The sequence below is a fragment of the Zonotrichia leucophrys genome, chromosome 4A (genome assembly GCF_028769735.1).
Source record: "Zonotrichia leucophrys gambelii isolate GWCS_2022_RI chromosome 4A, RI_Zleu_2.0, whole genome shotgun sequence".
Classification (NCBI taxonomy): domain Eukaryota; kingdom Metazoa; phylum Chordata; class Aves; order Passeriformes; family Passerellidae; genus Zonotrichia; species Zonotrichia leucophrys.
Window position 1 is genome coordinate 5149144 of NC_088174.1, and position 23038 is coordinate 5172181.

The 23038-nt window shown below is 49.9% G+C and overlaps 2 protein-coding genes across 7 annotated transcripts; both read left to right on the plus strand.

Annotated features, from left to right (window-relative positions):
* The first annotated feature begins 407 nt into the window (after window positions 1–407).
* On the plus strand, window positions 408–12422 carry LOC135447953 (UAP56-interacting factor-like). Of its 6 annotated transcripts, none has more exons than XM_064713234.1 (9): window positions 409–555; window positions 2830–2973; window positions 6657–6799; window positions 8073–8197; window positions 9010–9094; window positions 9534–9577; window positions 9659–9733; window positions 10362–10473; window positions 11231–12422. In XM_064713234.1, the coding sequence occupies exons 1-9, from the start codon at window positions 474–476 to the stop codon at window positions 11324–11326; spliced, it is 906 nt and encodes a 301-aa protein (XP_064569304.1). In that variant the 5' UTR covers window positions 409–473; the 3' UTR covers window positions 11327–12422. The 6 variants fall into 6 exon arrangements, with proteins under 6 accessions (XP_064569300.1, XP_064569302.1, XP_064569301.1 ...); XM_064713235.1 differs by having other exon boundaries at window positions 9537–9577; XM_064713230.1 differs by having other exon boundaries at window positions 408–555; window positions 10362–12422.
* Window positions 12423–14958: 2536 nt separating this feature from the next.
* LOC135447955 (leucine-rich repeat and calponin homology domain-containing protein 2-like) lies at window positions 14959–18201 on the plus strand. Its single transcript, XM_064713237.1, has 4 exons — window positions 14959–15248; window positions 15680–15717; window positions 16898–16961; window positions 17735–18201. The coding sequence occupies exons 1-3, from the start codon at window positions 14969–14971 to the stop codon at window positions 16907–16909; spliced, it is 330 nt and encodes a 109-aa protein (XP_064569307.1). The 5' UTR covers window positions 14959–14968; the 3' UTR covers window positions 16910–16961; window positions 17735–18201.
* Window positions 18202–23038: the final 4837 nt, after the last annotated feature.

Sequence of the window (23038 nt, forward strand, 5' to 3'; positions counted from 1 at the left end):
AGAAGGAAGCAAGGTCATTCCATCGTTCACACGGCTCAGAACTGACTGCCGGGTTGTTAAAATACATCTGCCGCTGGCATGAACCCCGGAGGAGGAGGATTCGTGGGGAAAAGCGGAAAAGTGTCAGTTTAGAGGCTGGGGCACGGTGCTTGAGGCAGAGAGAGATGGAGGGAAGGTGCTGATGGAAGGGATGGCCGGGGAGGGTGCGGAGGGCAGGCGGCCGGGGCAGGGCTGAGCGCGGGCGGGGAGCAGCGCTGGCTGCAGGCGGTGCCGCTCGCTGCGGGGACAGGGCAGTGGGGCACGGGGGCCGGGACAGCCGGGCGGGGACAGGGACAGCCGGACACGGCAGCCGGGACAGCCGGGCGGGGCCGGGACGAGGGTAGGGACAGCCGGGGCGAGGGCAGGAGCGGCCGGGGCGGGCCGGGGCCGGCACATTCCGGGCAGGCGCAGTGAGCGCACAGCGCTCCGGGCCCATGGAGGCGGCGGGGCCGCAGCCCGCACCGGGCCCCGCGGCGGGGCCGCAGCCGGGCGCCGAGGAGATCGACATGTCCCTGGGTAGGTGCGGGGCGCTGCCGGGCCCTCCGTGCGGGCGGGGAGCCGGGGGGCTGTGCGCAGTGACTCGGGCCGGGCTCGGACCGCAGGTGGCCCCGCCGTGCGAGTGTCCCTGTCCCGGTGCCGCTCGGGCGGAGGGGCCGTGTGCGGGCCCGGGCTCGGAGCTGGGCTGGGCTGGGCTGGGCTGGCAGCAGCCCGGGGCTCACGGGACAGCGGCCCGGGGGCTCGGGCAGAGCAGCCCCGCTGACAGAGAAGGGGGCCATGGCCTCGCAGTGCTATTTATAGCAGCTTGCTGCGATGCTCGCCATTCCTCTGGCACCGGGAATGTGCAGTGAGCATAAACAACCGACAGCCGCCCTGCCATGAACTCCCCAGGCCTGGATTCTGACGCATGGATGAGAGATCTTGGTGGATTATCGTGTTGGTGTCTCTGCTGTGAAAGGAAATCCACCAGCGCCTTTTGTTACTGGGTCAGCTTCCTAACTGAAACCTTGTGTCATTTCTTCCCAGCGAAGAGTCATTTGTTAGGAACGATGAACATTTTCCACTGCAAACTCAAACTGATCCCTTGGCTTATGCACCCTTGTTTTAATGTTTCTATGAGGAGCTATAGCAACAGTGGATCACTCATTTTGGATTTATTTTTCTCACATAGTGTTGCACTCTCTTTTTCTTTGCTGATGTGTGATGCTCCCTTTGCTTTTCCTCTCCCTTAGTGCTTCTCTGAGTCAGACCTCCTGTGGTCCAACTCCATATTCCATCCAGAATACACCTTACTCATGCTAGAAGACAGGAGGCCCCTGGTGAAGAACTTTTTCCATCAGATGGTTTTTCAGATACATTTGTGCCTTACATGAGTTAGCAGTCACAAAAAACTGCTGGAATTGCTTTATAGCTGCCCTGATAGATCTCATTCTGACTTGAGAGCATAGATGTACCAGAAATGACCTCTCAGGATCCCCTTGCAGCCTTATGTAGTAGTCCATTACATCGCTCTGTTAACCCCATCATGTTTTTGGGCACAAAAGGCAGAGTAACAACTCATACCCAAACAGAAAAGACATTGAAAGGTGACAGATCAAGCACCTGAGCATTCAGCCCCTCTCATTTCCTCATGCTGTGGACAGACCACCCTCGGATGAGTGTGGTCACCTCCCTGCAGAGCATGCAGGGATGCTTTCAAAACGCTTCAAAGCATCCTGTGCTCCAAATCACATGTGCCCCAAAGGCACATTTCGCTGAGACCATTAGCAAATTCATCACAAGAACGTGGCCCAGCATCTCTCAGCCTATTCTTTTCCTGGCAGACTTGAAAGAAAAATCACAAAAGCAGCCTATTCTTACATCTGCTCTAGTTTCTTTTCCTTGGGCTTTATATTCATTTGGACACAGGAGTTTCGTGATAAGACATGACAAGGGAGCAAAGCTGGAGGTCTGAGAATTCATGGTAAGCACCTGCTGAAAGCTGATGGTACTTCTGTCCTTTGACTCCAGAGATACATTAAGGAGCTGGAGTAGCCACTGCTGGGAAAGGGCCTGTTTTGGATGCTTCATTTCTTGCTAATTTGTTCAAGTTAAAACATTCTGCCTGCAGCTTCACAGATGTGCCTTCTATTATTTGCAAAGTATTTTCTGGAAGATTTGAGGTTAAAAGAAGAAAATGCTGGAAGACATGAATTATTGAAGAGACATCCCTTTGCCTTTGCCATTCCTCTTCATCAGAAGAGCTTGAGTTAAGAAGATCCCGTTGATTGCAGACCAGCTGATTGAGAATGGAGGGGCCTGAGGTGTTTCTTGATAGAGCTCTGCACCTGGCACTGCTTTGTGCATGATCCAAGTAGCTCAACAGCTGTCACATCCTCCCCCCTTTGGCCACCTTTCCTACAGCAATTCAAGTCAGACCTTCTCAGAAAAGTTCTCTGCCCAGCACTGAGCTCCTGTGCACCTGCAGAACATCTTCCCTTCTGCTTGTGGGAAGCTTGCAGGACCAGATCCCTCAATGGATGGGGTCTGAAATCTCTGTCCTGCCCGTGCTGGGGACGTGCTGGATGGTGGCACATTTGTAAATCATTTGCTGCTCTCTAATCTCCAGCCTGCAGGAGCCCAGTAAATTGATCCTATACTTTCTAAACTGAGCTTAATCTTTCATTGTCTGCCCAGCAGAGCTCACAGAACAGCAAGCTCTGTGTTTACCACGGACAATTCTGAGCACCCAGAGAGGGAACGGCTGTTGGTGGAAAGTGCAGTTTCCATGGATTTCTCCTCATTTCATTCCAGATGACATCATAAAGCGGCACAGGAAGGAGCAGCCGGATGCCAGCGCCGTGGGCGACAGCAGAAGGCAGCAGGTCAAGAACAGGAGCTCGGCCCCCGGCTATGGGCGGCCCCGGTACCGAGCCTGGAAGCAGAGGAATTTGCAAGGTACATGGGCACTTGAGGCAGCACAGCCTGGCCAGGCTGGGAAAGGCATTTTTAGCAAAATCCAGCTCTTAAATCCTTCTCCTATCCAATTTCTGTGTGCGGATGAGATGTGCTCAGGCCCTGATTAGCTTTTCTCCCCATAACAATGGAATATCAGGGCCCTTTCAGAGCATAATTCATCCATTTCTCTCCCTTCCACTCTCATGAATTACTAATTTAAAGTGACTTAACATCTATTCTGTATTCCCCTTGGCTTTGCATATTTTAATTATGCCTCTTCCTAATCCTCATTTTCCCAGAGCAGACTTAAATTATCAAAATTACCCCCTCAGTAACTGTATTTGATAGCTCAGTTATTGAGGCTAAACTGTCACTTTTGCCAAGCATGCTATTTTTAGGGTGAGGTTTTTTTATAATACTGAGTGATCGCACCTTTGTTTTGTTCCACTGGCTTTTACCTACAAACCAAAGTTGTCTGCTGCATGAAATGACATCTCTATGAATTTTTTTTTTTTTAATTACTGCTAAGTCACTCCCTGAAGATTTTAGTGATATTTTTCAGAAATATCTTTTCAGTCTTATATTGGAGCGCCAATCATACATCAGGACAGTGGGATCACTGGGGGCAATCCTGCTTGTCTCTGCTCTGCCTCCCACCTTTGTGTTCTTGGTGACCACCACACAGTGCCTTACTGAGGATTGTTCTAGTTCAAATCATAAAGGTGATAAATGCCCTTAGCAAATTGATTTTTCTATTAGAACCCACAGGCTTTGATATTCTCTTGCACTCAAGCAATTACTGCACCCAGAGGCAAATCCAATAAAATATTTTTTCCCTATTTTTTAGATGGAAGAGCTTTTCTGTTAATTTATATAATTATTTCTGCTAGTTTTAGTATTTCATAGGTTTTCAGGGAGTCTGAATTCAGCCCTGCCAAGTGCAGAGACCTGCCATGCTGTGTGGTGCTGATTGTCAGTAGCAATTTGGGGAAGCTCAGCATGACTGGGAATTTAGCCCATAATTCATCAGGGGCTCAGTTCACTTTGGTCCCTGCTGAAATGCAGTCCCTTCTGGGCTGAGATGTGATAACCATTATCAAAATGATGATCTGAGGAGCCCAGCACTGTAATGACAGAGGAGGGGGAAGGGTATTATGCTGATTAAACCAGCAAGCAAAGTGCTGTTAATCCCTCTTGGAATATGGCTTAAACCTCCCTAGTGGGGGAAAGATGATTTTTAATGACAAGAAATTTGAATTTCAAATCTCCTTGGAAAAAAGAGTCTGTCAGACATGGGAACTTGTGCCCAGACTGGACTGGCTGAGCAGAGGTGCCTTTTGGCCATCCCAGGTGTGCTCAGGGCCAGGCTCTGAGCACACACCCAAACATGGGATGTGTGTGGGGGGGTTCCTCCCCAGCTGCTGATGCCGTGGGGTTTTATTGAAATGTTCTTACATTATTAAATATCTGCCAGACCTTTTGCAGACATGAAGCCTCCCATGTGTCACACACTTCAGGACACAGATGACAGAGCGGGGCCTTGGTCCCCAGCTGGTGTGATGGGGTCCCCCTTGGAGGCTGATGGCTCTGTCATGTGTCATTTGTGTTGGGTGAGCTGTGCCTGAGTGCCCTGCTGAGCACAGGCTCTCTAATAGGAACAGACTGACAGGGACATGATTTTCTAGTCAGGGCTGCCTTCTGCAGCAGTCCCTGCCATTGCCCTGAGAGTATCCAGGAAAGGCAGCTGAGCTCAGCCTCTTGTCCTCTCCAGGGTGTAGGAGAGCTGTGCAGCAAGGCTGGGTGTCCAGGAGCAGAGCAGCCCAGCCAACAGGCAAGAGATAGGGACAGGCCCAGGGTAGGGGCTAAGGAGAAACAAGGCAGGGCAAAAACAGACTGGGAGAATAGAAGCAGGAGAAAAAATCAAAGGGACATTGACGACATCAAATCTGCATGTGGTCAAAAAGAAACTGAATGTTTGTCATGAGAGGAACATTTACACACCTGCACCCCTGCAATGAGAGGGCATTGTCTGCAAAGGAAATAGCAGCTGGCCCCAGAGCTTGTGAACTGTGTTGTGTTTTTGTGCATGTTCCCAAGCAGCACCTCTGGCCATGGGGCACTAAGCACCCCACCATGGTGTTTGGGATCTGCTTCCCACGGGCCTGTCCTGGTGCCCGTCTGTTTTAGAGCCAGAGCAGCTCAAATCATCTTGAAGCATGTTCCAGTGTAAGCAGCTCAGGCTGGTGTGACGCCCTGAGGCTGCAGCCTTCATTCCTTGTGGCAGTGGTGGCCCCTCACAGCCATGCCACTGCTGCCTCAGGACACTTCATTTGCAGTTGCTCCAAGGCAGTATAAATTGCTGTCACATAGCAGTTGATGTAAGATCAATATATGCACCTCACTGCTCTGTGCTTTGTGTCAGTGAGATCCAGGGTTTGAGTGCACTCCCACTGCCCTCTGCCATGCACAGCTTTGTGCCTGATTTATTCACCCCAAGGTGTGGGCACACCTCACTGGTACAGCAGCTGTTGGGGAAAATGGGCTGAAAACAGAGGGGCTTCAGTGACCTTGCAGCTGGGGATGGCAAAGTGTGAAGCAGCAGTGAAGGAAAGCACACATCTGCTGTTTACCCTTGTGTGCACTGAGCAGTAGAACATCTGGTTATAGATAATGGAGGTGTTTGGTAGGCTTGGGGCACCCTTCTGGACATGCTTGAGCTCCCTGCCTTGGTTCAGGGAGCACAGCGTGGTGGTGACCCTGTGCAGACAAACCCTTGATAAACTGATGTTGAGGGCAGCCTGGTGATTCACCATCACCAGGCCAAGCTGAATGGTGCTGCTGACTGTGCCCAAGTGGCTCTGCTTAGGTGTTGCTTCAGGGATCTGCTGGTTTGTGAGGTAACAGAAAGAAATTCCATCCTGGCATTCCAGCTGAGGCTTTGTGATTGTTGTTGTTGTGCCTGTGGCAGCTCGCACAGTGACTCAGAGACTTGCTGTCTCATTACGACTACAGAATTTTATTATGTGCAGTAATTAGGTTTGGAAGCACTGTGCCTCAGTGTGACAGGGCTTTCCTGTCGCTCAACACTTCAGCACTCTTCAAAATCATCAGCAGGCTTAGGGGAGAAGGTTAAATGCAGGACGTACAGCGGGTGTGTGTGTATCATGGCAGAACAGCAGGACGCTTCTATTACAATAGGAGAAACTATGGTGTGTCAAGCTAAAAGAAAACAAATATATATATATATATATATATAAATAAAAACTGTGCTATGATGTAGGCCCTCAGAGCTGCTGTGGGGTTGGCTTTGGGATGCTCAAGTCATGTGTATATCTGCATCTAAAGGCTTTTTCTGTTTCATAGTTAATTCATAGCAGCGTGAGCTCTAACAAGAGATTGACAGGTCTCCTGATGTGGGTGTTCCTGTCTTTATGAGGAATCAGAATTGTGAAAGGCTTTTCTGTTCTGTATTCTTTCACATCAAATAATGTGTATGGCAGTCCTATATACAATAAGAGTGCTAGAGAGACATTGGAAAAATTCATTATTTACTATGATTCAGCGTGACTTTTGCACCACTACTTCTGTAGTATCACATTAAGTTAACCTTGTAATCTATTTATAAAACTGTAGCCATAAACTGAATTTTGAATGATGCTAAAGTAAGAGGGCTTTGTTTTTAGGACCTCAGCGTTTCAGAAGAGGCTTTGGACAGCAGCAGCTCAATCGGAGGCAGTTCAGGAATGCTCTGCCTGGTGGCAAGAGAAGAGCGGCTGCTGCATTCCAAGGAGTGAGCCCTCTGAACCGCCAGGACTCGGCCCAGGAGGTAGGGCAATGAGGAAGGTCTGGCTTTTCCCTAATGTCATGTGGAAATCTGCTCAATTTTATGATTCTGGATCACCCCAAAGAGCAATCTGCATAAAAAACACCATCTTTTAATGCCTGTGCACAGCATTTGTATGCATAGGTGAGTACAGACATACATGAATATGGAATAGCAATTTTACAGTTAGTTTTATAAAGCTTCTGACTTAGCATAATTTTACTGATCAGTTCCCATGGGTTTTGCTAAAAAAGATTTTTTAAAATTAGTATGAAAAGGTTTAAAAATATTTCCATAAAAATCAATTCCATGGCACCTCATCTTAATATTATCATTTAGAGGAGGTGTGTTAAGATTCTTTGTTATTTGTTCTCCACCCAGAGCATTTTCCAAGGTCCTATGAAGTCAAAGGACAGAACTGGTGACTTGTCAGGTGACTCTGGTTCAGAGATATACTTTCCACCAGAGACACTGATTGCCAGTGCTGTGACAGAGTGTGAGAGGCAGCTGGGTTTTCCTGCACTGATGAAAATCCACTCAGTTAGGAGGTCATAGATGTTCAGTGAGTTTTTAAAAAAATGCAAGTGCTGAGCAGGATGGCACATTTGGTGAATGTGTTGTAGGGGTGTAAATAAGAAAGCCCTAAACTGAGCATGCATGTGCAAGGAGTGAGGTTATTCCTGAAAAGAAAGACCAGGATGACTCAGATATTGAGTGTGGCTGGTATTTACAGAGTAATAAGCAGTTGCTAGGAGGCAGAATCCTACAGCAGCTTCCACTTTGCAGGAATAAACCAAGGGGGAAGAATATGGAAATAGACCTCAGTTAGTTGGTACTAACATGATGGTAGCTGTCCCACAGAAGTCACCAGGCTGGAGCCTGGGGCAGTGTGTGTTGGAACTGCAGGACAGACTCTGCTGAGGCTCTTCTGGTGTGTTCCATGCAGCAGGGCATGGTCCAGGCAATGCACCTGTCCAGACAAGGAAAAGGAAACCTGAGCAGGGCTGTAATGCACAGCTTCTGTGAGATTCACTCTGCATGGACTGGTCTTGTATTTCTTCTTTGGTTTCTGTAGCATCAGAATGAAATGAATTAGAATTAGAATGCAACATTCTCCCTGGCACCTGCAGTTCCATGTTCAGGAAGCAAGGCGCCCCCTGACTGATTGTTATCAGCAGAGAGCAGCCCCTCGTGTGCTGTCCCTGCCCTCACCCCCTGCTCTTGTACCAAGATTGTGCTGCAGGTGACAACTGCTGAAGTTTCCCTGCTCTTTCAGGGCACCAAGAAGAGCAATGCTTTTGCCAAAAGCAGTGGTGGGCAGCAGGAGGAACAGCCACAGCCATCTGCAAGCCCCAAGAGATTCAGAGCAGATGCTGCCAGCATCCGTGCCCCAGGGAGGAGGTAAAATCTTTGGTAACTCTGGGTTATTTTGGCTTTCAGTGGTTTTTACCTGTGCAGTTTATGGGGTTTCTCTCTCTGTATGTGCCAGCTAGGTGTGGCTACAGCCATGTGCATGTGCAGCACTAGAAAAATACCCCTGGGTATGTTAGGAAGGCACTTGGAAAGGAAACAGCCTCGTGCTCATAGTTAATGATGCCTATATTAATCTGTGATTTTATTTCAGGAAGCACAGAAAATGTGACGTTTGTATTTTTAATAAACTTAGTTGCTTTAGGAAACTTTTGAAGGGTGAAATAGCATTTATTTTCATACAGGCAGGAAATACAGATTCCAGCCATAAGGGATGGGCAGACAGGGAGTGTGTCCCAGTGAGGGGCTGCAGGAGCAGGCTGTGCCCCAGGAGCTGGGAGGAAGGCAGTGTGCCAGGTGCTGGGCACTGTCTCATCAAGATCATTATGTTCTCTGAGCTCAAAGGAAGCTCCTTGCAATCCTTCATCTGCTCTGAGCAGAACAGGGACTGAATAACATTGAGAGGTCCTTTCTGACCTGATTTTTTTCTATGATTTTCCTCCCATGTTTTTTGCTTTTAATGAGCACAGCTCAGAACACACAAACTGTTGCCTCATTTGAGCAGGAAATCAAGTTCCTCTGAAATCCTTTGCTGGCAGAAAAACCTGTTGGGCTGAACTCTGTAACAGACAGCCTCATTTGCTTCTTACACTGCTTTTTTAGACCAGCTTGGGTTAGGTATTTTGGCATTAAGTGTTAGAGATACCTGGTATGATGCTGACCTCTTTGTCTCTCTCCTTTAGCAGGCCTTTCCTGCTGAACAGAGGAGCAGCATTCCAGCAGAAGCGGATGCAGCAATGGTTCTACAAAGCTCCCTTCCAGAGATGGGTCAGTGCTTGAGACATTTGCTCTGCAGCCTGCTGCTAGTGACAAACCTTCACGTGTTACCAGCCCAGTTGCAGCTTTGCTTCCTAAAGTAACTGGGGGAGAGATGCCCTCATTTGTTATGCAGACCTGAATGCTGCATGTATTGGTAGGAAAGCATTTGCAGGCAGTTTTTAATGCAGCTTGGTATTCTGGCAGCTGGGAAATAAATCCTGGGAGGGTGATAAAAATAAACCTTGCAATTTATAGAGCAGCACAAGCAGGGCAAGGTAAAGGCACCTCATACACATTACTGTGCTAGTGGGAAACCCCAGATTAGCACATTTCTTCACAACTCACAAGGAAGGAGCTCTTCAGATACACCAAACAAAATCCTGGAAAAGGAGTCACTGTTTCTGAGAGCTAATTCTTTGAAGTAATTGTTTTTAAATATATTTTACAGCAGATGGATTCTCAAGGAGAAGGGAAACCGCCAAGGATGAGAAGGTAATTGGTGAACAAAGGCACAATGCAAATAGACAGTGCTCTTTCAGGCTTGAAGCTGGATAAATCTCCCTGTCTCGGCAGGTGGCAAGTGAAACCCAGCCCGGGAGCAATTCTGACGGTTTCTGTGCTTAATCCCCAGGCGGGCCAGCTCAGCCTGTAAGTAAATGAGGTGATTTGTTAGGGTGGGAGCCCTACAAAAGCCATTGCAAATCCCTTTAGCATTATTGCAGCTTCACTTCTGTAATGAGTGTGCAGACCCAAAATGGTTAGCAAATGATGTCTGGTTCCTTTCCCACCATATCAGAAGGAGATAGAATCTCCTCTATTTACCTGTAATTACATGGTAATCTGTAATTACACTGCCCTCATTTGTTATGCAGAGTGAGGAGAAATGGAAGCACCATTGTGGGAAGAGGTGGCAGGCTGGTTGTGCTGGTTGTGGGGTGTTGGGAGAAGCTGTGTGCCCCAAAGGGACACCCTGTGCTTGCTGTGTAAGAGGAGCTCAGAGGCTGGAAAGGGGCAGCTGCAGGAGCTGGCACCCAGCTGGGGGCAGAGAGGAGGGTAGGTGAGGGCACTGTGCATGTCCTGGGTGCAGAGAGCACCCCTCAATAGCCTGGATGTGACAGTCCCCATGCTGGACTCTGCCTGCATGTCTGCTCTGCCAGGGAGACATGCCATGGGACAGGTGGAGTGTGTGGCTGTGTCCTTCTCTCCGTGCTGGTTTGAGAGGATGGGAAGTGCTGCCTGAGCATCCTGAGTGACAGCAGCTCTGTGCTTTCCCCAGGCCTGGATCCAAGCGCCCATTCCTGCGAAGCCAGAGAGCCCCAGCACAGGTGGCCAAGCCCCAGCCCAGGGGGGTGCTGCTGAGGTTCAACTTCCGCGCCATGGCCAACCAGGTAGAGGATTGTCGACGGCACAGGAGGCACCTGGCTCCCTGCAGCAGCCCTGCCACTGAGCTCTTAACGTCACACTCAGGTTTCTGGGGCTGCCAGCTGGGTTTATCTAACACAACCTGGGAGGAAAGTCCCGTAGCTGTGTTGGCCAGGTTGTTCACAAAACTGAAGGCACTTGAGAAGACTGTTCAGCAACTACAGACTCGGCCCAGTTTTCCCCACTCTGATGGCCTGTCTTGGCCTGTCCGTGTGCTTGCTTGGAGCAGGGAGGTCCTGCTGATGAGTAGTCCTGGCCAGAGGGGACTGTTTCACTGTCAGTGCTTCCCATTCCTCAGAGACACGTGGCACTTCTGGGCTTTGCTCGCTCTTTGCTTTGGTGCCCTTCTTGGTGTCACATTTTACACTGAAGTATGGTCCAAGAGCCCTGGGGCAGCTGAGAAATCCTGCTCCACCTTCTTCATTGCCGGCGTTTCTTGTGTGGACGGTTTGGTTTTACCTGGTGCCTTGTGCTCAAATGCCATCTGCTTGCTCCTGTTCTTGCCGAGGATGCCCTGTGTCCTGGGGCAGGGAGCTGCTTGGAGGTTTTCCAGCCACACACAGTCTGTCGAGCTCCCTGTGTCTGTGTGCTGAGTGGTTTAATTGACTAACCAGCTGTGAATCACCAGCCTGACTGATGGGCTCTAATCAATACCCCTGCTACGAGTTTGGCTGTGCTTTGCCACAGGACAGGGGACTGACTCGCTCTCGCTTTCCCCTGCAGACCAGCCTGACTCTGGATGAGAGGTTCTCTGGTCTGAGGAATAAGAGGCGCTTTACAGCGGCCAGGAGCGCCCGGCGGACGGTCACCATGCCTTAGGACACGTGCTCGGCACAGGGACTGCCTGGGACACTCCAGGCTCCCCGACACGGCCTCAATAAAAGTCCTTAGATTCCCTTTGAGATAGCTGATTTGGCAATGTGCTGTCTCCTTCCTTCCACACAGAGTGAATGAGTGAGTGAGGGCAGGGATCAGGCAGGATGAGCGTTTGGGCCAGAGCACGGGGCAGGTGGGACACGGGCAGGGAGGGGGATGAGCAGAGATGGATTTGCTGGGAAGCTGTAGGGCTGGCACCAGCCCTGTCCCCCTGCCAGGGCACCCTGTGCTGACCAGGGTGATGGCTGATAGTGGGAGGGTGTACCATGGAGCCTTCCCTACATTGTCTGGGGTGGGAGGCTTTGAGCATCATGTGCCTGCCCACATGGGAGACAGAGCAAAGTGGGGATGCTGGAGCTGTCCACAGTCACCAGCATCCACCTGACTGCCCAAGTTGTGTTTGCAGGCATCCCTGCCCAGAGGTTTGCAGTGTAAGACCCCTCCACCCTGAAACCTGTTGCTTTGCCCTGCCAGTCAGGCCTGAGCAGCTTGCATTTCTCTGTGGATTGCTGTGCTGCCCTGACTGCTGCTGCAGGGACAGGGTGAGACGTGCCCTGCCGTGCTGCTGGAGTCACTGTCCTCAGCACGGAGCCAGACAGGCTGCCCCAGCCCAGATCACATTTTCTTTCCAGTGCTGAGTAGTTCTGCATTAGGGTTTTTGTAGTTGCAGCTCCACCCATACTCAAAGCAGCAGCATAATCAAACCAGCAGCAGCACTCTGATAAACATTGGGTGAGATGTAAATGAGCTGGGTTTAGACATTTGTAATGAAGCCCTGCATCAACCCTGAGTAACTGCTTCATCCTCCATCCATTGCTGGAACCCAGCACTGAACATGCTGGACACAGCCTGTTACTGGGCTCTGAGCTATACTTACAACAGGAAATATTTGATAGACTGCTTTATGTTTTACACCAAGCATCTTTAAGAGACTGGACTTGGCATTGGTTTTATAGGAATGTGTGAAATGTTTTAGTTGATGAAGCAGTGATGTATGAGTCCAGTGCACTGAATAAAAATCTTAACTTGTCAAATGTCACCTCTGGTTATTTCCTTTCCTTCAACAGCTCTTTGGTGCAAGTTCAGCTTCTGTGTGACACTGGTGCTTTGGGGGAAACTGGCCCCCATTGGTGCCCACCTACAGGCAGTTTACTGCTTTAAAATCTGCCTCCAAAGCAGTGTGAGGTTTTCAATAGGTATTTTGTAAAATCTTTGCTGTGATCTCTTATGCCTTGAATGTTATTGGCAAAATTATCAGAGCAGTCCTGGCTACTCAAAATTGTGTGTTCAAAATTAAACAAATGTACCCCAACACCCAGGTTAATGAACTCTGGAGGAGACATCACCCCTTTCTGCAAATAATCTGTATGGAAGTTCAAAAGTTGAACAAGAAACACAGTCACAAATGGCAGTAGCCCTGATTTCAGTTGCCTCCTGACTATAAATATGGATAGAAGATGGCAGATTCACTAGGAAAACCTGAGCACTTCTTCAGTCAGGTTGGAAAGGGATGGAGCCATTCAGTCCTGAAAGAACTGAAAGCTGAGTGGGAAACATTGTTCTGCTGTTCAGATCGCACCCTGATTCTCTTCTCCAAAGAAATGCTTTATGGCAATCTGTACCTTATAATCTTTTAACCACTCTTGAAATTTATATTGAGGGCTTAGGTGATAAAACCTGCTTTTTTTCCTAGCTTGATTCCCTTGCAGTGCTGGGTGACTTTTTATGTAGCAGGAGATAAAACAGGCTTTGCACTGAATTCACAAGCAGCCAAAATGCATAAGCATCACACAAAAAACATACTGGGAGAGGGCACAGTGTGAGCTCAGCCCAACAGGCATAAAATACCCCATTCTGCCACAGTGGGATGGTCTCTAAACCCACAGAGTGATTGTCCCTAACAGAATTATCCCTGCTGTTGTGCACAGGCTGAGCTCCTGCACAGGGGGTATTTGTGTGACACAGTTCAGCTGCCTCCTGAGCCCTCGCTGGGGCACAGGAGCTGTGCTCATCTGACATTTCAGTTCCTGTGCACTGTCCTGTGCTGGACAGGTGGCCCAGCAGTTCCCCACCTGGGGGTGGCAGCAGCTCCCAGCCAGGATGGCTGCACACAGGCCAGGGCAGCTCAGTGACCAGGGCAGCTCTGTGACCTGGAAATCTTCTGCTCTCTGTCAGCCAGGCAACACCACCTCCAGAGTAACATCTCCCATGGTGACTGAGAAGTTTAAAAATGAAGAAGCAACTGCTCAGGGTTAGAAGAGAGTCCCCACAGTGCATCCCAGGGCAGGGGGGACACCATCACAGGTGTGTGGCCCTGCTTGGTCACTGCACTGAAACCACAGTGCCATTGACCTGGGTCTTTAGCCACTTGTATCGTTGCATTCCACAGCACCTGGTGAAGGATTTTTCAAGTATTGCTTTTTGCTTTCTATTTATCTGTAATTCTAAAGGGCCTCTCACCAGCTGCAGAGCCACTGTGCCTCCTGCTCCATGTCTGCAGACAAAATCATCCTACACACTTGGCCCAACACCAGTCTGGGTTTATTCACCCTCCACCCCCTCTGGCTGGAACCTCAACCAAGGGCAGCACTCAGCAGTGTTTATACAGGCTGGCCTGATTTTCTTGTTGGGAATCCAGGCAATGATTGGTGTTTTCAGGGCAGGAGCAGAAGCTGTGGCCCAGCCAGACTGATTGGCAGGTATTCATCTGAAATGCCACAGCCCCCCGTGAGGAGGCAGAGCTGAGGAGCTGAGGCAAGGCAGACAGCCACCCTGTTGCAGGTGACAATGGGACCCCCCCCAACAGCTGCATTTTGCACAAGAGTCTCTTGGCTGGAAGGGCAATCTGTGTGCCAGGACAGGGAGATCCCCAAACCCACAGAGCTCTGCACTGAACCCTGCACTGTTCGGGACCTGCTCACCGATCCTGGCTCAGTGGTTGTGCTGAATGTCACCCAGACACCATCAGCCACATCGGATTTCAGCTCTGGCCCTCAGTGATCAATAATGGCTCAGCTGTCTGTCAGTGATGCTGCTGGCTGAAGGCCAGTCTCTTCCATAGCCCCTGGAGAGGGAATTTCCCTTAGATCCCCCAATTAGGCATGACATATGCATGCAAAAATAAACAAAACCCAACCCAAACCAATTCCAGAATTCAAGGATCTTCCTGAGGTTCAAGGCTTAAAAGCAGATTCTGCTCATCAAACAGATGACGATTGTCTTAAAATATGGGTCTATGCGGCTTTCTTTAGCATTTCCTAATCACAGCTCTAGAGCCATTTTTTGGAAGAGAAATATGAAGCACCGGGCTCCCGTGCTGCCCCCGCTCCCGGGATGCCTCCCTTGTCAAGAGGATCCCGATCCGCTCCCTCAGCCCCGGCAACGCCCCCTAGCGGCACACCAGCCCTCGGGCACACAGGCGCCCGCCCCCTCACCAAGCCCCGCCCCACACCGCCGCCGCCGCCGCGGATTGGTTGGCGCTGCCGAGGAGCGCCGCGAGGCCCCGCCCCGTCCCGCGGCGCCCCCTGCGGGCCCCGCAGCGCCTGCGCAGCGGCCGCGGCCGTTGTTGTGGAGGGGCCGGTCAAGATGGCGGCCGGGCAGGGGGGCGGCGGCGGCAACAACGGCAGCGGGAGCGGCAGCGCGGCCGGGAGCGGAGCGGCGGGGCTCGGCATCCCCGCGCACCTGACTCTCTCCTTCTCGTCGGGGCCGCACTGGGGCGCGGCAGCTCTGCCGCAGTCGCACACGGTGCGCAGCCTGGAGCGGGCCCTGGAGGAGGCGGGCAGCTCGGGCATCCTGTGCCTGAGCGGGAGGAAGCTGCGCGACTTCCCCGGCAGCGGCTGCGACCTGAGCGACACCACGCAAGCAGGTGAGGGGGCCCCGGCAGCGCCGGGCCGGGGCTGCGGGCGCCCAGCGGGGCCAGGGCGGGGGGCTTGGAGCCGCTGTGGCGGCCGCCGGGGCCGGGCGGTGGCGGGTGCGGGGCCCGGGAGCGGGGATGCAGCGGGGGGATCCCCGCGGTGGCGGGGCAGGGCTGGGGGCGCAGGCGAGGGGTGACACGGGAGCGGCCGCTGTGGGTGAGGAGCGGGGATCCCGCTGGCTAAGGGCACTGGGGGACAGCGGGGAGGCTCCGTGTTTGGGGGGGCTCTCCGTGCAGGCAGCGGCGTTTCATTGAAAGGACTCCTGGAGTGATATTGTGAAAGCTGAACGCTCTCTCGGGGCTGCCTTGTTGCGTGGGATTTTCCAGCACTAACAGCTTATTTTCCTGATAGCATCTGGTTAATTTTCCCTCTCGCATTGCAGAGCACCTCAGGCGTGGCTACGGAGAAGCTCCTCCTTTGGTGAGTGGATAGGAACCTTTGTGTTGCAGCCGATTGCCAGCCTGGTGGGCTGACTGAAAGTTCCTGTCAGTGCCTTTGCAGCAGCAGAAGCTGAGGGATCCCTGGCTGTTTTCTCCTTTTTTGTTGAAGAGCTTTTGAACAGCTACAGGGAGGATTTTGCAAACAGAAGATTTGCGTGCTGCTTTTAGCCATGGTGGAGTACCTAATTCACAAGCATAAGTGGCAATGTCTACTTTAGCCCACTGTTAGTTTGAACATCCCAGAATGCTATTTCTCCTTTGTGCTGCTGAGGATAAATAAGGCCATAAATGTGATACAACTTTCTGTCCCTCACCCTGCTGTCTGTCCACAAAGCACAGAAGCTGCATCAGGGGCTCCTCTAGCTCTGTCTGTCTCCAGAGAGAAGGCTGAAGAGCAGAAATACAAGAAGGCTGGGGAGGAGGAACAAAGTGAGCTTCCCTCTGTTCTCTGAGGTGGGGGTGAACTTTCCACGGTTCTTGAAGATGGTGTTGAATTTGCCACCATTTTGGAAGATGACAGCAAAGCTCCAGCAGTGTGGATTGAGGATGGGGAATGTCTTGCAGTGTAGGATGACGAGTGGGAACATCCTCATTGCAGGAAGAAGGAGAACAAAGATCTCACAGTGTGGGAAGAGGAGGGCAGACAGCCAGAGGCGTGGGACCAGGACAGGGGACATCCATTGGCGTGGGAAGAGCACAGTGAACATCACACCATGGGGGAAGGGGAAGGACAATACCTCCCTGTGTGGGAAGAGCACAATGAACATCCCCCTGTTTGGAAAGAGGATGGTGAAGCACCACCTTTTTGGGAAGAGGACAGTGAACCTCCCTTAAGTCTGTGAAGAGAACAGTGACCCTCTCTCTGTTGAGGCATCATGGGCTGAGCATTCTGACAGCAGCACAGCCTCACAGCCAGAGGAGAGAGGAGAGGAGAGAGGTGCTTCATGCAGCTGAGCACATCTGCTCCCTGTCCTGTCTGCCAGAGCAGGGTGTGAGGTGTGTGTGTGTCTGAGCATCAGCTGTGCTCAGTGTTCCTCTGCAGCTGAATGTCAGAGTCCTTTATTGCTCCTGCCCACCCAGAGCATGGAGCTGCATTTTGGCTCTCCTGCAGGGTGGGGTCTCCATCTTGGAGTGACCACCTTTCCTGTTGTTTTTTTCAGGGAACACTGTGAGCCTGGGGGAACCTGCCAAGAAACACACTGAAGCTGAGCCAGCTGGCCAAGGGTAAGTTCAAGTCAGTGACTTCTTGGCAGTGATACCTTTCAGAGCAGGACATGCTGGCGTGGTCTTAATCTCTAAAAATGTTAATGCATCAACTAAATGCATGGTGATGGTCTCCACAATGGGTGGCCAAGAAAGTCTAGACCAGACCAATGGTCTCCTGTCCATGGGCAGACTTTGGGAGAGGCTGGGGTGTATGAAAACTATAAACCTAACTGTATCATGGCTGGGCTGCTCCTGCTGGGGCCTGCTGCTGTTGCCTTGCTCTCTCAGCCCTGGCCCCAGCCTACCTTCTCCCCTACTCTTTTCCTTTGTTGTAGATGCTAGGAAGATGAGATTCTTGTATTTTGCCCATTTTTCAATTGTCTTGCCCATTTCTGAAAGTTCTTTAAGCAAGGTTTTCCTGACAATTGACCACTTTTGTGCTAAGTGGTCCCCTCCCATGGATTACTCTGAGAGTTGAGGAGTTACTGATGGAATTGCTGAGTTAAGGTGGTGAACCAGCTGGTTCACCAAGTGTTGTGGGTTCCAGACTGATCTTAGGGTGTTCCTAAGCACATTTTTCATGTGTTTGCCATGAAAGGCATCTCCTTTTTCACATCTCCTTCTCCTTTCGACTGTGCAGATTTCAAGGACAGTGTAGCTACAGGAATGTCTCTCCATTTTACTCTGTGTTCATTTACAAGTGACCTGGAAGCAAAACTCCCCTGCAGTCTTTTCCATAAGGTAATTTAGCTGTGCACGTTCTTCTCCATGCCATTGTCTTCTTCTTTCAGCTACCTGTTGATGAAGATCTCTGGTTGGTGATGGAGTCCATGGATGGAGGAACTTCACAGGATGTTGTTAGACAGACACATCTGGCTGAAGGAGGGATGGCAGCTGTCAGCTGTGAGGTGAGGGCTCCTGCTTGTGCTGCTCATGGCTTGGACATGATGGTCCTTTGAAAGAGATGGTGAGAACAGAAATGGCTTCATGCTCAGAGCTTTGTTTCTGTGTTGTTTTTATGCCCCGGAGAAGAGATAGCCTTTTAAATGAACTCCCCATAAGTATCCTTGCACTTCTGCTCTTTCTCTTCTAGTACTCTTTCATACTGTTGTTGTACTCTGTTGCTCTCTCTTTTGTTTGCTGTTCTCCACTTTACTTTGGACCCTTTGTCTGGAGTTTGTCTGCACTGCACTCCTTGCCTGTCAAAGCAAAGTTTTTACCCTCGTGTTTTTTGAATAAAAACTCTGTTAAACCTCAATTCCCTTGAAGTCTCTTCCTTATCACCCTGCAATTCGTCTGACCTGAACAATGGGAGGGGAGAGTGGGCCCAGCCATGCCCAGAGCTGAGCCCTGGCAGAGCCTGGAGCAGCCTCAGCATCTGCAGAGCCGGGCTGGAAGGAGGCCCATGATGCCTTCTCGAGTGCATCTGTTTCTTGTTTACAAACTCTGGGTGGTGAAAAATGCCCCTGGTGCTGGAGGAGGGCACAAGGGGCTTGGGGCAGTCCCAACTGTTCCATGCAAGGGAAAAGCACGGCCAGTGGCCGAGAAAACCCTTTGCCTTTATCCCCTCCCACTTCGGCCAAAAACTTGAATCAAGGGCGAGTCAAAACAGGGCAGGGGAGGAGCTCAGGCCGCTCGTCCCTGCAATCCAAAGCGTCCTTTGTGCCATTCTGTGCCGTCCGGGCTTTCCTGGCTCCACGGGTGTTCCTGTGGTGCTGGCTCCAGCAGCCCGGGCCCATCCCGGCACAGGGTGGGTGCTGCAGGCTGTGGGCAGAAGATGCGATCCCGGGATACACATCTGGTGGCACCTGCGAGCCAAGAGAGGCATCGGTGTGAGCTCGCTGCCCGTCCCGTCCTCCTCTGCCCTCCTCCTCCCTCCGTCCCTGCTCTCACCGGGGATCCCGGAGCAGGTGCTATCGCAGCCGCCGCTCCCCAGTAGGGAACCCACCCGTACTGCTCCTGCAGGGCCTCCTCCGCCTTCCCCGCGGGCCAGACGCGTCTGTCAGGGCCGGCCCAGCTCCAGGGCCCGCAGAGCGAGTGTCCCTCCTGGAGCCACGGCGAGCCAGGCGGAGACAGACGTGGGACAGCTCCGGACGGCATCAGCTCCACCGGTGCCCGCCCGGCAGCGCTGCCGCCGGAACGGGCGGAGCCGAGCGGAGGCGGCACCGGGGCCGGGAGGGACGGGGACCCTGGCAGAGGGACGGGAGGAGGGGGGCGAGAGAAACAGTGGGAGCGGGGCAGGGAGGCCGCCGGAGCGCCGAGACTGTGTGTCCGTTAGTCCGGATGTCCGTTGGTCCGTCTGCCCGTTATTCCGAGTGCCCGTTGGTTCGTTTGTCCGTTAGTCCATGCGTCCGTTGGTCCGAGTGCCCGTTAGTCCGAGTGTCCGTTGGTCCGTGTGTCCGTTGATCCGTCTGTCAGTTAGTCCGTGTGTCCGTTGGCCCATGTGTCCGTTAGTCGTGTGTCCGTTCCCCACGCGGGGCCGCTGAGCTGGGGGGATCCTCCAGGCTCGTCCGTGCATCACTCAAGGCCAATTAAAGACGCCGTGATTGATAAATCGACAGTGGGTACCTGCCCCCCTTAGGTTTTTAGCTATCTCATGAGAGGCTAGGTGCTTTATGGGGGCCTACATTCGCTGATCTCCACTTTCTTGGATGTAAAAATCCTTAATCGATTGTAAGAATTTAAACCGCGGTAGTGCGCAAACATGCCACGAGATGGCAAGTTGTGCCTGCATTAGGCACCTCAATCTCACCTCACAACTCCAGCGAGGGAGTCACCGGGAAAAGCCAAACTACCATCACTGGGATGGGGAAGGAACGTTCACAAAACCAATTTAATGCTCCTTTTCTCAAGATTAAAAATAGTTTTGAATCTATTTTCTGCCTTTTAACTTGCCTTTTAACTCTCTGACACACAAGGGGTATTTTTCACAGTAGTTTCTCGTTTGTTTTAAAAAGCAAAAATAAAAATTGAGAAACAAAACCTGAGATTCTGTTTCTTAAATATGTGCTAAGTATTTTGGGAACTACTTGTTAAAGTAAAAAGCAATGAACCTAAGTTTATTGTTTCTTTTTGTGGGAGACACACGAGTCAAAACCTGGAGAGTGATTGTATTCAAGAGTCAGAATACAAGAACATTCCTACCTCTCCATTGCCATTCCTGTCTGATTCTTACACCATCATTCTTGCCAGTGGAGGAAATCTGTTCAGTTTTGGCCAATGATGACTCATAGGTAAAATTATTTTTGAGAGAAATTACCTATCAAAAAGTGAGGTAATATAATTATTGAATAAAGGCAATTATTACATATCTTATAAAGCTAACATTTCAACAGAAAGGGGGCTACATTCTACACCTTGTTAAGCCAAGTCTTGATCAAAAAACACTTGAAGTCAGTTTAACAAACAATGTCAAGGCTGTTTACCAAACCAAAACTGCTGAAAGGCAAGGCAGGGGGGAGCAGCTCTTAGTACTTGGAAGTAACAAATGTCCAGGTTAGGAATCAAGAGAGAAACTCTGGTTACAATAAAGCCTCGGGGAATTCTGCCTTCAATTTCATGGCTTTCACTTGCATGTAGTGTGAACCACCCCTGTCAACATTTATCCCTGCCCATGTTTGCTACTTTCTCCTCAGGAAATGTCTCTGCAGTTCATCTTGTCTGTTAGGATTCATTCTGTACAACAGAAATCCCCTCAAACTGCTGAGACCCAGCTCCTCCAGCACGGAATAACATTCTCTGCACTCTGTGAGCCTGAGTGACAGCCAGTATCACAGCGCAGTGCATCCATTCATGAACATTTACATCATTCATATCCAGCCCTTCATCTTCCAGCACCACTGGGCTGGCTCAGTGAGCAGAGCCCTGCCAAAGCCCCGTGACAGTGACGGGCAGTGATACCCAGCCTGCTGACAGCCTGTCTCACGTGGGCTTGTTCAAAGAGCATCATGAGCAATGCTGCGCCTCCAGCACAGCTCCACTGCTGCTGCCTGATCTCACATAAACCCTGAAGGTCAAAAACCCCTCTGTTTTTGGAATAAAAGAGGTGTCTGCCTTTATTCCAGTCCATGATGAGTGTCAAATCAACAGAACTAGGGTTTTATTAAGGGCTTGAGTTCAAACATCATCAAGCATCAGCTCCTGACAGGAAGCTGAGCTGTTGGTGGTCTGTCTCACTTCCTGCGAAAAGGCAGGACAAATTGGGAGTTTGTGCTCTAAATTGCTAGAGAACATAAAATTATTTACTTGTTCATCACTTGTCAACTCCCTGCTTCCTTGTATTCTGGTTTCTCTTTACATTTACTTTACATTTACATGAAATGCTTCACTTCTGTTTGTGTACATACAATATATATTCATAGAAATCAACATCCACAGACCTTTTTTCCACAGAGATTTGAATAAGGTGCAGTTATATCTGCAGAGATGAACGTATGTGGCCCGAAGTTCAGAATCCGACTAGCTGAGGGCGAAAGGCCGACGCCCCTCTGCAATTCCTGGCCAGCACCCTTCCGGCGTCTGATGGCCTCGGGCTGTGCTGGCTGCGGACTGGCGTACCTCGCTGGTATAGGAGAGGAACGGAACTGACCATTTCCCGGGGGTTAAACATCGGTTTATTGACGGTGATGCCGCATTCAAAACACCGGGAAACCATCCGGGAAAAAGTTTTTTTCAAAGGGGGTGAAAACAGGATTATAAAGCAAGGGGGTGGGTACAGACAGAGCCAATCAGGAAAGGTGAGGGGATGAACTTCACAGAACTGACACTCCATGGAGACCAATAATCAAAAGGTAAAGGAGGTGTCCTGGGACCCCAGCCAACCACCATCTCTAGAGAGGAGAAGGTTCTCGAAACCTGGGAGGAGGAAGGGAGTGATTGACTGGACAGGGAGGAAACAACTTTCACTTATAAGGGAAACCAGGGGAGAAGCAATTATATATCGGCAACTATGAATAGCAGTTGCTATAGCAACTTAGCTGACAGGCTAGCAGTGGCGGGAAAAACTGGGAGAACGAAACCATTTTACACATAATAGGGGAGAACAATACATAAATTGGGGGAATACCACAAGAAACTTAACAACACACTACCACATATATCTATATGCTTTATGTTTTATAATATATCTTTATCTATAACACATATCTATATGTTTTATATTTAAAATACTCAGAATAATTTCTGAATTATTCAGTAATAGTTCTCTTTAGTTACAAGAAACAAAACCTTTATATTTATGTAAGATAGCATTCCATTAACTGTAGTTGCATTTAATCTTTTTGCAATTAAAGACATTTAATCCCAAATGCTAAGAAGATGTCTTTGGAGACCATTAATTTGAAAATTTGTTTACAACTTTTGAATAGGATCTGAGGATGCTGACTTTCAACCCTGAGAAAACCACCTCACTTTTTATTTATATTAAAATTTCATGGACTTAAAATCCAATTTAAATATTCATGACAAATATGTTCCTTGTTTGGGGAGAAATGCATGCATTAAAAGGCATGCTGATTAAACTCAATGTAGTTTTAATGGAAACAGGTAAACACTTGATTAGTGGCTAGTAAAAATCTGGTTTAATTTACATAAAAACTCATCTTCTCTTTGAACCCAAGGTCTAGCTCATTTAACTTTATGTTGCTCGACATAAATAATTTTAGTATTGTTATACCATTGCTAATGACTTTCAGCAGAATCTCATCACATATTCTGACACAGGGTTTATAACTTTGATGTTAAAGCTAAGTTAAATAAATACTAATGGATGAAGAAAATGAATTTTTTTTTGCTACATATTTCAGCCAGTGAGGAGTCACCTGTGTGTGTATGAACACAGACAGTGCCACTCACAGCTGTCATCAATTTACTGCTTGTGGCACAAATAACCTGACACCCCAAGAAAATGATTTGGCAAAAAGGAAACACTTCAGTCATCACTCATGGCTCCAGCAGAGCAGAGCTGACTGGGAAAACCATTTGCTGTTGTTGTTTTTGTTTTGTGTTTTTAAACTGAGCATTTGTGCAGTGGCATCTTTCAGTTTTGGACTCTGGATATATGAAACAGAACAATAAGTTTTAGCATCAGCTATCAA

Bases quoted from the DNA above. Each gene is read 5' to 3' on its own strand.
- LOC135447953 (XM_064713230.1), top strand. From the start codon at position 474: ATGGAGGCGGCGGGGCCGCAGCCCGCACCGGGCCCCGCGGCGGGGCCG. The intron at 556-2,829 runs GTAGGTGCGGGG...ATTTCATTCCAG, and splicing joins GGAGATCGACATGTCCCTGG to ATGACATCATAAAGCGGCAC. The intron at 2,974-6,656 runs GTACATGGGCAC...CTTTGTTTTTAG, and splicing joins GAAGCAGAGGAATTTGCAAG to GACCTCAGCGTTTCAGAAGA.
- LOC135447955 (XM_064713237.1), top strand. From the start codon at position 14,969: ATGGCGGCCGGGCAGGGGGGCGGCGGCGGCAACAACGGCAGCGGGAGC. The intron at 15,249-15,679 runs GTGAGGGGGCCC...CTCGCATTGCAG, and splicing joins GAGCGACACCACGCAAGCAG to AGCACCTCAGGCGTGGCTAC.